The sequence below is a fragment of the Dromiciops gliroides genome, chromosome 4 (assembly GCF_019393635.1).
Source record: "Dromiciops gliroides isolate mDroGli1 chromosome 4, mDroGli1.pri, whole genome shotgun sequence".
Lineage (NCBI taxonomy): Eukaryota > Metazoa > Chordata > Mammalia > Microbiotheria > Microbiotheriidae > Dromiciops > Dromiciops gliroides.
The window spans coordinates 187,725,316-187,737,243 of record NC_057864.1 but is presented as its reverse complement, the minus strand read 5'-3'; the positions used below and the strand labels follow the sequence as shown (position 1 = coordinate 187,737,243).

At 43.2% G+C, this 11,928-nt stretch overlaps 1 protein-coding gene across 4 annotated transcripts in view; it reads left to right on the top strand.

The window, feature by feature from the left end:
- Positions 1-6,152, top strand: part of GNGT2 (G protein subunit gamma transducin 2) — a 76,690-nt gene extending 70,538 nt beyond the window's left edge. For all 4 annotated transcript variants that reach the window (XM_044001414.1, XM_044001411.1, XM_044001410.1 and 1 more), the window contains 3 exons: positions 3,737-3,863; positions 4,685-4,791; positions 5,746-6,152. In XM_044001414.1, the coding sequence (XP_043857349.1) occupies positions 4,708-4,791; positions 5,746-5,871 (210 nt within the window). In that variant the 5' untranslated portion in view covers positions 3,737-3,863; positions 4,685-4,707 and the 3' untranslated portion in view covers positions 5,872-6,152. The remainder of the gene's footprint in view (positions 1-3,736; positions 3,864-4,684; positions 4,792-5,745) is intronic.
- The last annotated feature ends 5,776 nt before the right edge of the window (positions 6,153-11,928 follow it).

The window sequence follows — 11,928 nt, the reverse complement described above, 5'->3', positions numbered from 1 at the left end:
AAATAATCATAGCTGGCATTTACTTACTACTTTAAAGTTTGCAAAGGATTTACATGTGTTATCCCATTTGAGCTTCACAACAACCCTGTGAGGTAGGTGCTATTAATAAAGGCTATTTTATAGATGAGGAAACTGCCTGAGAGAATTTAACCTACTTGCCCAATGTCAGATAGCTAGTAAGTATCTGAGGCAGGATTTGAACTCAGATCTTCCCAGCACTAAGTCCAACACTAACCACCACATCATCATCTAGCTATCCCTAGGACAGAAACTGGGAGCATGTAGGGGGTGGGGGCCAAATGATGCTGGGTTTTTGTTTCCACTAAGGCCAAACAAATGGAAATGGGCTCATGTTGTTGCTAGGGGTATCAAAATTAAAGCCCAGAGATTACTTCCTAAGAGTTATCATGAAGTCTCTGAAGGGTTATTATTATGGAGGGTGGAGATAACACTCTTTTCTTTGCCCAATAAAGGATCATAGGATCTGAGATTTTTGAGCTGGAAGGAACCTTAGTGGTCCTGTTCAACTCCCTTATTTTATTGATGAAGAAACTGAGGCACTGAGAATATAAGTGACATGCTCAAGTTCATACATCCAGTAAGAGTAGGATTTGAACCCAGGTCTGCCCAACTTTGAGTATGTTGCTCTTTCTGCTATGCCAAGAGAAAATATGCTCATGATGCACATAGGTTACAGATTTTCATTCTGGAGGAAACTTGTCATTGCAGGGAGGCAGTGTGGTAAAGAAGGAGCCCTGGACTGTATGTTAAGAGATCTAGCTTCTAGACCTGGTTCTGCCTAATAGGAAACTGCGTGACCTTAAGTGCCAGTCCTAAAGACTCATCTCAATGAGTTAAAATCCCACCTCAGATACTAGTTGTGTGACCCTGGGCAAGTCATTTCACCCTATTTGCCTCTGTTTCCTCATCTGTAAAATGAGCTGGAGAAGGAAATAGCAAGCCCCTTTAGGGTCTTTGTCAAGAAAACCTCAAGTAGGGTCATGAAGAGAACACAGCACAACAGAAAAAAATGATTGAAGTGACCCTGAGTAAATCTTCCTCTTTGAAGACTTTAGTTTCCTCATTGGTAAAATAAGAGGGTTGGACTGAAAGCCCTCTTCCAACATTAACATTCTATGTATGTGAGTGCACAGTAGACCCTAAAACACTAAGGAAGTTGTGCTTCATACAGCTGCTAAAAATAATTTTCCTAAGGCACAGACATCACAATGTTACCAGCTCAAAACTTCAGTAGTCCCTTCTTGCTTCTAGGATAAAAACGAAACTTCTACCCCTGATCCTCCCCCTGACATTTAAGGTTTTCTAAAGTCTTCTTTTCTACCTACTACTCCTTTCATTTTCTCTATGTTGCAGTCAAAATGAATGATGTTAGCTGTTTCCTGAAACTTGACATTCTATCTCCCACCTCCATGAATTTGTCTAGGCATTTCTCCATGCCTTAGAATGACCTCATTTTCTCCTTTCCAAATTCTTTTCCTTCAAAAATCTACTCAATGCCTCCTCCAGGAAGCCTTCTCAGATCCTCCCCAGCTCAAAGTCTTGTCTCCTCAAATTGTTTTAGAGCACTTTGTCTGGATCTCTTCTTGGTCTGCACAAGGCCCTATGTTGTGTCTCACTCATGTAGATGCAGCTCCTCTGCTCTGCCCACCAACCACCCCCACCCCCAGTAGCATGTAAGCTCTTTGAAGGCAGGAACTATGCTATTATCATCAGCACCATGCTAAGTAATGAATTTGGACATGACATATTCCCTAGAACAGGAGAGAACACACACATTTCCTCATCACTTCCACTCCTCCTTCACCCCAAAGCGATTTGAGGTTGGTTTTGTCACCCAGGTAAAAAGCAAATGGATGGATAAGATGACCCCTCAAGGTCCCTAGCACATTTCTAAGCTTCCTTCCTCTACTCCTTGAGTTTAACCCTGGATGGAGTGTGTCTGAAGGCAGATATTTCTGAGAACTCATGGGAATAGGACCAAAGGAAAAGGAAGATACGTTCCCTGACCCTGTATTTATGGACACGCACCCAGGACAGAGAAAGAGGCAGAAAGAAATAAAGCTAGAGAAATAAAGAGATGAAATGTAAATTGGATAAAAGGGCTAAGAGGACACCCCCCCAAGGAGCGATGATAGGTAGGGTAATCATGTAAAATTTCAAGAAGGAGGAGAATGTATCAAATGGAGACTGATTAAATGAGATCATCTATGTGGAGTGTATTTCTGAACTGAAAAGTGATGTATGAATGCTAGCTGTTATATTACTTAAAGGTTAGAAAGAGCAGGACAGAAGGGGTAGGAAAGGGAATGGCTTTTTCTCCCTCTCCTTTCGACCTTGGTTCTAAAAAGCTGTTTTGAAGGCTCAGGGTTGGGAAGGCTTCCAGTGTTGGAAGGATGTTAGTGTGGGTTGCCTTGTTGGGCAGAAAATGCAGAGCTGAGCTGAAGAGAGCAGGGAACAATTCAGAAGAACAAGATGAGGAGCAACAATCAGAAAATGTGAACTGGACTAAGAGTTAATGCAACTAGAACCATTGGGTTATCGATCCTAGTAATGGGAGGCAGCTAGGTGCTGCAGTGGATAGAACACCGGGCCTAGAGTCAGGAATTTTGATATTTAGTTGTTTATAGTCCTGGCCCATGCTCTGTGACCCCAGGATCTCACTGAGAAGGAGCTGTTTAAAATGCAGATTCCCATTTGGGAATTTCTTGGCAAAGATTCTGGAGTGATTTTCCATTTACTTCTCATTTTACAGTTGAGGAAACTGAGGCGAGCAGGGTTAGGTGACATGCCCAGGGCTGCACAGCTAGTAAGTGTTTGAGGCCAGATTTGAAGTCAAGTTTTCCTGACTCCTGGGCAGTGCTCTATCCACAGTAGCACCTAGCTGCCCTGGAATCAGGAATATCTGAGTTCAAATTCATCCTCACGTACATATTAACTGTGTGACCCAGGGCAAATCACTTAACTTCTTTTTGACTTAATCTACTGGAGGAGATAATGCACTCTACTCAATCCACTAGAGAAGGAAATGGCAAATTACTCCAGTATCTTTACCAAGAAAACCCCACATGGGGTTAGGAAGAATCAGACATGACTGAACAGCAACAACAACAATAATAACAACAACAACAAAACAACAACGACAACAACAACAAAGTGATAGGTAGGCTGGGGGACAGGAAGATCACTTAGGTTGCTTCCAAAGTCACTTTAAAGCCATAGAATCTTAGAATGGGGAGATTAGAGACCAAAGGCCCACCTATATCTCACCAAGAATCCCCCTTACAACAGTCCCTAAAGTGGTTATCAAACCTTCTTCCTGAAGGTCCTGGTCATAGGGGACCCGTTGAGGCATCCCATTCCACTTTTGGGCATCTCTAAGAATTAGGAATTTTTTTCTGCTACGGAGCCCAAATCAGCCTTTTTGAAACTTCCACCCTTTGCTCTTTGTTTTGCAATTTGGGGCCAAGCAGCTCAAGTATGATCCAGCCCTTCAAATACCCAAAGGCACCAACCACCAGTTGCCAAGTCTTCTCTTCTATAGTCTCAGCATCCAGTACCTCATTTTGAGATGGTCAATGTGCTAGTTTGGGGACAGCTGCTAATTCCTTTCTGTGCTCAGTGGGGGCTCAGGTCTCTTGATAGGCTTATTACTTCAAGTCTTAATCAGCTTAAGGATCAGGGATTTTGACCTTAAGACCATCTGCTGCTTCAACAGGAGAAACCTTGATTTGGAAAGAAGAAAGAGGACTGGGCAATATTGCATCCAGGACTGAGACGGGTGCCTCTCTCAAGATTGCTGGACAGAGCCCGACCACTGCCACTACACACAGGAACACACACAGGTGAGGACCAGAGTGGATTTGGATTTGGCTGGGGGGGCCAGATCTGAGCAGCAGGAGTTAGGCAGTAGGAGTAATTTCCCCCGAGTCTCCCTAAAAATCATTTTCAACAGTTTGTGGATCAAGAAACAAACTTTTGGGGGGACAGCTAGGTGGTGCAGTGGATAGAGCACTGGCCTTTGAGTCAGGAGGACCTGAGTTCAAAATCCAGCCTCAGACACTTGACACTTACTTAGCTGTGTGACCTTGGGCAAGTCACTTAACCCTCATTGCCCACCCCCCCCCCAAAAAAAAAAAGAAAAGAAAAGAAAAAAGAAACAAACTTTTTGGGGTTTGTTAGCCCACGTTTTCACCCACTTTTTCAGGATGGTGGGGAACCTCAAACCAAAAACCAGCCCTTTATTCTCTTTCTCCACCTCTTTTCCTTCTGTGACTCCACCATCAGATTGGGATCTCCCCAAGTGGGAGGATCTCCATCACTGAGCTGGAAGCTCCTTGCATACAGAGAGTAGGGCCCACTTTTGCTTCATCCTGAATGGATATAGGAATCATAGGATTATATGGGAGAAGGGGTGTAATGATTTCATTTGGTGGTGACCCAGAAGTTGCTTGGTGTGATATAGGAATTTATTCCTCCCCCACCCCACCTCAGGGCAATGAGGGTTAAGTGACTTACCCAGGGTCACACAGCTAGTAAGTGTCAAGTGTCTGAGGCTGGATTTGAAATCAGGTCTTCCTGAATCCAGGGTCAGTGCTCTATCCACTGTGCTACCTAGCTGCTCCCGATATAGGCATTTCTAACATGAAATGATGTATCCTCATAGGGTCCCTGTTTCTTTGGAGCAACATGGCTCAGGATCTCACTGAGAAGGAACTATTGAAAATGCAGATTGATCAACTTAAGAAGGAAGTGAAGAACGAAAGAGCCATGGTGAGCACCTTCCCCCTCCCCTTGTTTTCTCTATGCTCTCATTTTCTCAATAGGAGAGGGATGCAGAGGAGCAGGTGATGGATGGGTTGTTGGTGCAGGGAAAGGTTAAGGAGGCAGTGGAAACTCCTTTCTTTTTTTTTTTTTTTGTGAGGCAATTGGGGTTAAATGACTTGCCCAGGGTCACCCAGCTAGTAAGTGTTAAGTGTCTGAGGCCAGATTTGAACTCAGGTATTCCTGACTCCAGGGCCGGTGCTCTATCCACTGCACCACCTAGCTGCCCCTGGAAACTCCTTTCTAAGGAGTTGGAATCAGGAGAATGATCAGGGAAGCTGGGGCTGCAAAAATGGGACTGGATAACATAGACCTGCCAAGAAAAGGAGATCCTTGGGCTCAATGTGGCCTGGAAATATGAATGTGCATCTCCCTGCCTCCAAGTCGTCAACCCACATAGATAAGACTAAATAGATAAAGTCATTTGGAGGATTTGAGGGCAGCTAGGTGGTACAGTGGATAGAGCACTAGTCCTGAAAGTCAGGAGGACCTGAGTTCAAATCTGACTTCAGACACTTATTAGTTGTGTGACCCTGGAAAAGCCATTTAATCCTGTTTGCCTCAGTTCCTCTTCTGTAAAATGAACTGGAGCAGGAAATAGCAAACCACTTCAGTGTCTTTTCACAATGAGTGACAAGACTAATCGAAACAAGATAAAGTCAACCCACATAGATAAGACTAAGTCTTTGTGATTAAAGCCCTCCAGATCCTCTCTCAGTTGCTGACTGAGTTCTTTCAGATGCCTGACCACCATCTTTCATGCATTAGGGAAAGTCCCTGCATTACGGGGTGTTACCATGTCAGGATTTTGGTCCGACAATGGTGCTGTGCCATCTTCCCTTCCCATCCCAGGATCTCAGAGCGATGAACAAATGTCCCAAGGAGACTTTTTTTCCTTCACAGATATCTAAAACAGGGAAGGAACTTAAGGACTATGTGGAAGCCAACGCTGGAGATGACCCCCTCCTCAAAGGCATCCCCGAGGACAAAAATCCCTTTAAGGAGAAAGGTGGTTGTAGGATAAGCTGACCACCCTCTTCCCTCATCCTGATGCTTACCCCAAGGACCAGCTTTTCTCCAGCCCCATAGTTGATCACCTACAGACCCAAATCCCAGGCAACCAAATACCACTCTACTCTACCCTGACAATTCTGTCCACTCTTCTCCAAGGTCACACACCCATTCTTTCCTAGTTAACTAATTGGATGTTAAAGCCTAGTCATACTGGGCCAGTGTAACTCAGCCAGCAAAATGCCAACAGCTCAATCCAAAAGGTTATCTGGAGGGGACAATAAAATGTTTGAAATGAATGAATGAAATGAAATAAATGAATGAAAAATAATTTATTAAGTCCTTACAGTGTGCCAAGCGTTGTGCTAAGTCCTGGAGATACAAAGAAGAAAAGGAAACATTTCTTGCTCTCAGGGAGTTTATACTTTAATTGGGAGATGGAAAGGTCCTGAAATCCTAAGGGTACATTGGCATATCAGAAAGCAACTCCCATGGGCCTGGAGGGAGTAAGGGTAGGGCAGATGGGAGGTCTCTAGCTCCTCTCTCTTACTGGAAAATAAGGAAGAAGTCTGATCTGAATGGAAGAGAGTCTAGAGTGGGGGTCCCACCACCATTGGGAGATGGAAGAGGGTGGGGATAGAACAAAATTAATGTCTATACAGGAAGGGGATTTGGGCAAGATGTTTGGAGGAGAAGGTCATCCCAAAGCATTTGCTGCACCCAGGTCTCCATTGCCAGGTGGCTCTAGCTGATGTGGGGCAGGCTAAGGGGGAAGAAAGCTTACCCTCTCCATCCCTAATAGTGGATCATCCTCTCTTCTTTTTTTCTGTTTCTTGTTCCTGACCCCGTATGGTATGATAGAAAAAGCCCAGAATTTGGAGTCTGGGCTCAAATCTAGACTCTGATACTTACTGTGTGATCTCAGGCAAGCCCTTGATCTTTCTGAGCCCCTTTTTCCTAATTTGTGGGGTGACAATAATTACAACACCCAATTTAATGCAGTGTTTTGAGATAAACCACAAAGCACCAGAGAAGTGTGAGCTGTTCATGATTAGCTGAAAGGTCTGCTACATTTGGGGCAAGAAGACACATAGGCTTACCTTCTGTGGGCTTGTTTCCTCTTCTGTAAGAGAGAGAGCTTGGTCTGGATACTATGAAGTTGGTTCCTTTGAGTTATAAATTGTATGGTCTCTCTCCCCCCAAAACAGAGTTCCCTCAATTCCAGACACAATCTCTAAATAAACCTGATACACTCGAATCATAGACTTGAAGGATGTCAGAGTTAGAAGTCAGCCCTTTTTTCTTTTCTTTTCTTTTTTTCAGCCCGTTTTTCTTAAGGATACTTTTAGTATCCCAGACCCCTTTGCAGTCTGGGAAAGCCTTCTTAGAATGTTTTTTAAATAACAGGAGGAGATGCTAAATTGTACTTAGAAGTTAGTGGAAATAAAGATTTTTCCCCCCATTGAAGTTCACAGATAGCCTTGAAATCTATCCAAAGTTCTCAAGTTAACCCTGGTTTAATGTCACATAGCAAATTAAGGGGGGCAGGGAGGGTGAGGGAAGGGGTATCTTTCATAGAGCTTCTCTCATTAATGCTTAGAGCTCAGGACTCCTTGGGTCTTCCTCAGAAGATAACAACTACTGGCTGGGTCTTGATGTCAGAGGTAATCCTCTGAGCAAGGACAGGCTGGATCATTAAAACTCACAGATAACCCACACCCAGGGCAGAGATGCTATTGAATATAAAATGATCTCAAGGCAGGAAAGAAGGGGAGGGGAGGTAAAAGAGAAGCCAAGGAGCATAGACAATCCACCAAGACACCAGATCATCTCTTGCTGCTTGTTGAATAAATTGAATTCTATTCTCAGGCTCTGGATAAATTGCTCTCTTCTGGTAACTCAAAGAATGTTTGGATATATCCAGGGTTGGGGAAGGGAGGGAGGACAGAGAAGGAAGATTGAACCAGGGAATGCTTTAGAAATTCACTTCTTCAGATCTGTCACACTGGGTAATCCCAAGGAGATCAGCCCTGCTCCCCTCCTTCCTGACTCCTTTATCTGCAGCTAATGACAGATTAGCACTTTGGGTAAAGGGGTGGGGGCTGGAAACAGAGAGTGCGGAAGCTAATTCCTAGGCCTTCTGGTATCTGAGGAGAAGTTAGTCTCTTCCGGATAAGAGCATTCTTCCCAATACAGATAGAGGATAGAGAAGACACTCCCCTACCTCAACCTAGTCCCTGCCCTCAGGGAGTTCCCGATCTGAAGAAGGAAGACAGGAAACATGAACCTGGGGATAGGTTTTATGGGTAGGGAATAGAGTTCTTTCTTGCCTTTGTTGCTGAGGGCTTGGGATAGGGGAGGATAAGGATAGGAAGGGAAGATCATGTCAGAATAGCACTAATCCAAGGCCCAGAGAGACTGCATGTTTAGTTCAAACCCATAAATATAGATAAGGTCATTAGTGTTAAGTGGGGCAAAAAGCAAAGTAGAGACATGGGAATGGGGAGCCAATTCCTCTCTCTGGCTCTCAGTTTCCTTTATTAGGGGATTGAACTAGATAATTCTGAAGCCGTTCTACAGCTCTCAAAATAAGGGCAGCTGGGATCTCATCTGGAAAGCCTGCCTTGGCAGAAGAATCTTCCACAACTGAGAAATCTCCCTGGTCAGCCATGGGTGAGAATGCTCTGCCCTCTACTGGTCACTCGTTTTGCCTGAACGTAGGTGTCCTAGACTGGCTCTCCCTGAAACAAACATCAGTAGATCAGTGGCTCAGCGATATTTTTGTCCCCCTTGCTCCAGGGCTCCTCCACAGGGCTCCTCCTCTGTGTGTGTGTGTGTGTGTGTGTGTGTGTGTGTGTATAAATATATGTGTATGTGTATATATGTGTGTGTCTATATATATATATATAAAGGATTGGTGATTTCAGTGGAGTCAGTGTGGATACTCTCTTCACTGACACAAATTACAACCTCTCTATTGCTTGAACAGATAGACTTTCTCTAAAATTGTCATCCTGTAGCCAATGATTGGGCAGCTAGGTAGTGTAGTGGATAGAGCACCGACCCTGAAGTCAAGAAGACCTGAATTCAAATCTGGACTCAGACATTTACTAGCTGTACAACCCTGAGCAATTCACTTAACTCTGTTTGCCTTAGTTTCACATTTGTAAAATGAGCTGGAGAAGGAAATGGCAAACCACTCCAGTATCTTTGCCAAGAAAAACCCAAATGGAGTCACAGAGAGTTGGACACAACGGAAACAACTCAACAACAATAAAAAAAGCCAATGACTGAAGAGTTTACTTTGAACATAGCTAGGCACTAGCCTCATTCACCAAGCATATAACTCATCACTGGGCCAAGACTGGTCTTTCTAGCTTGATAGAACCTGTCAGAGCCTGGGCTCAGTGGAATCTTTGAGAACACAGGGTCTCCTAGGCATGGTAGTGAGGTTACTGTAGTAGGACATCGGTGGAGTGCTGCAAGACAATGGATGAGAGGATTTTAGGTGGTTGAGAAGGGGAAAGGAAGACTTTCCCTACCTCAGAGGAAGAGTAAACAATAAGTGAAGGGAGAAGAGGACTAAATGGGGAATCTGTCCCCTCACCTTGGACTAGGTATCTCTAGACTCTGTCCAGGGTTTGTTTGGGTTTTTGTTGTTGTTGTTGTTGTTTTGGGTTTTTGTTTTGTTTTGTTTTGCAGGGCAATGAGGGTTAAGTGACTTGCCCAGGGTCACACAGCTAGTAGTGTCAAGTGTCTTTTTTTTTTTTTTAAGTGAGGCAATTGGGGTTAAGTGACTTGCCCAGGGTCACACAACTAGTAAGTGGTAAGCGTCTGAGGCTGGATTTGAACTCAGGTACTCCTGACTCCAGGGCCAGTGCTCTATCCACTGCACCACCTAGCTGCCCCTTTCCAGGGTTTTAAAAATAATAAAGAATTATCCTCATATGATATTTCATAATATTCCCCCCCCCAAGATCTTTCTCCCACCAGGAATTTTATTCCAAAAAATCACCTATTTATTGATTCCAGCATACTAAGTTTGCAAAAAGAGTGTAATAAAAAGATTCTCTGTTTGAAGGAGAAAGATCAAAGAATTTAGAGCTAAAAGGAACCAGCTACAAATCTTAGTGGGACCTAGGGAATGATGAACAAAAACATGATGGAAAAAGCATTACTCTGGAAAATAAGATTTATACAATTTTAGAGTTGGAAGGAACTTCAAAGCTTACCTTTCTTCTAATCCAACCTCTCTTCCAATACAGGAGTGCCTTCTGCAATGCCCTTGACAAATGGTCATCCAGTCTCCGCTTATTGAATTGCATTGCTTGAATACTTTCAGGGATGGGGAACTCACCACTTTCCAAAGCATCCCATTTCATTTTTGGAAGGCTTTTACCACAAAAGTTTTCCTTATGTAGAGATGACTTGACATTCCATATGTAGGGATGAGGATAAGAGGGTCCCTTATGAGATGGAGGCTTTTATTCTCATTTGCAAGGGGAGGTAAAGAAAGTTGAATTTGTCCCAACTAGTAGCATAATTAAAAAGTTGTACTAACTGTAGCAAAAATAGGGCAGTTAAGTGGTGCAGTAGATAGAGCATTCCTGGAGTCAGGAAGACCTCAGTTCAAATCCAACCTCAGATACTTATAAGCTCTGTGACCCTGGGCAAGTTACTTCATCTTGTTTGCCTCAGTTTCCTCATCTGTAAAATGAACTGGAGAAAGAAATGTCAAACCACTCCAGTATCTTTGCCAAGAAAGCCCCAGTTGAGGTCATGAGGAATTAGACACACGACTGAAATGACTAAACAACAAAAATCTGAGAAGAATGGCCTCTTCCATCACCAGACTGTCAAAGTGGTTTGTGGCTCAAAAGATGTTAAGAATGCTCACTCTAAAGGGGCAGCTAGGTGGCTCAGTGGATAGAGCACTGGCCCTGGAGTCAGGAGTACCTGAGTTCAAATCTGACCTCAGACACTTAACACTTGCTAGCTGTGTGACCCTGGGTAAGTCACTTAATCCCAATTGCCTCACTAAAAAAAAAAAAAAAAGAATGCTTACTCTAGGCTTAGCCTGGGGTTCTAAAAACATAAAAGAATCATCTACATATAATAGTTCATAAATTTATGACAAAACTTGCTCCCATCTGGAATTTTATTTCAGGAAAATCTCTAAATGTAGTTTAAATATAGAGCCCCTGTCTCATTTTTCATCAAAATGCTTATCTTCCCAAATTCATGTGACCCAAAAGGATAATATACTGACATTGTAGCTTAGATACATTTACTTTAAGAAACAGAAAGGTAATAAAGTCTAGTACTGAGAATTCCCAAACAGCTGTTTGATGTTCGACTAAGCTGTCTCCTTAAAAGCTCTTGCCTTTTGGGCCCTGGGGTAGTCCTAGTCCTGAATGACCTCAGGGTTCCAGATGTTGCTGATCTTTGACTTTGTACCTGTGGAACTGATGGTAAATAATGGATCAAATCACTATTATTTAAGGATATAATCATTATTGTCATTATTAGGAGCAGCTAGATGACTTGAACAGAGGAGTTCAAAGCCTGCTTCAGGCACTTATTAGATGTGTGATCTCAGGTAGTCACTTAACTTCCATTTATCTTGGTTCTATTAACTGAACAATGAGGAAAATAATAGCACTTATCTGCCAGGGTTGTTGTGAGGATCTAATGAGATAATATATTTGTAAAGTGCTTTACAAACCTTAAAACCTATAAAATGTTGGTCATCGTTGAGTGATTCAGTCATGTCCAATTCTTCAAAACCCCACTGACCATAGTACACCAATACTATCCATGGGGTTTTCTTGGCAAAGATACTGGAGCCATTTGCCATTTCCTTCTCCAGTAAAATACTAGCTATGTTTTTTTTTTTTTCTGGTGAGGCAATTGGGGTTAAGTGACTTGCTCAGAGTCACACAGCTAGTAAGTGTTAAGTGTCTGAGGTGAGATTTGAACTCAGGTACTCCTGAATCCAGGGCTGGTGTTCTATCCACTGTGCCATCTAGCTACCCCTATGCTAGCTATGGTTATTATTGCTTGGTGCCTATTGAA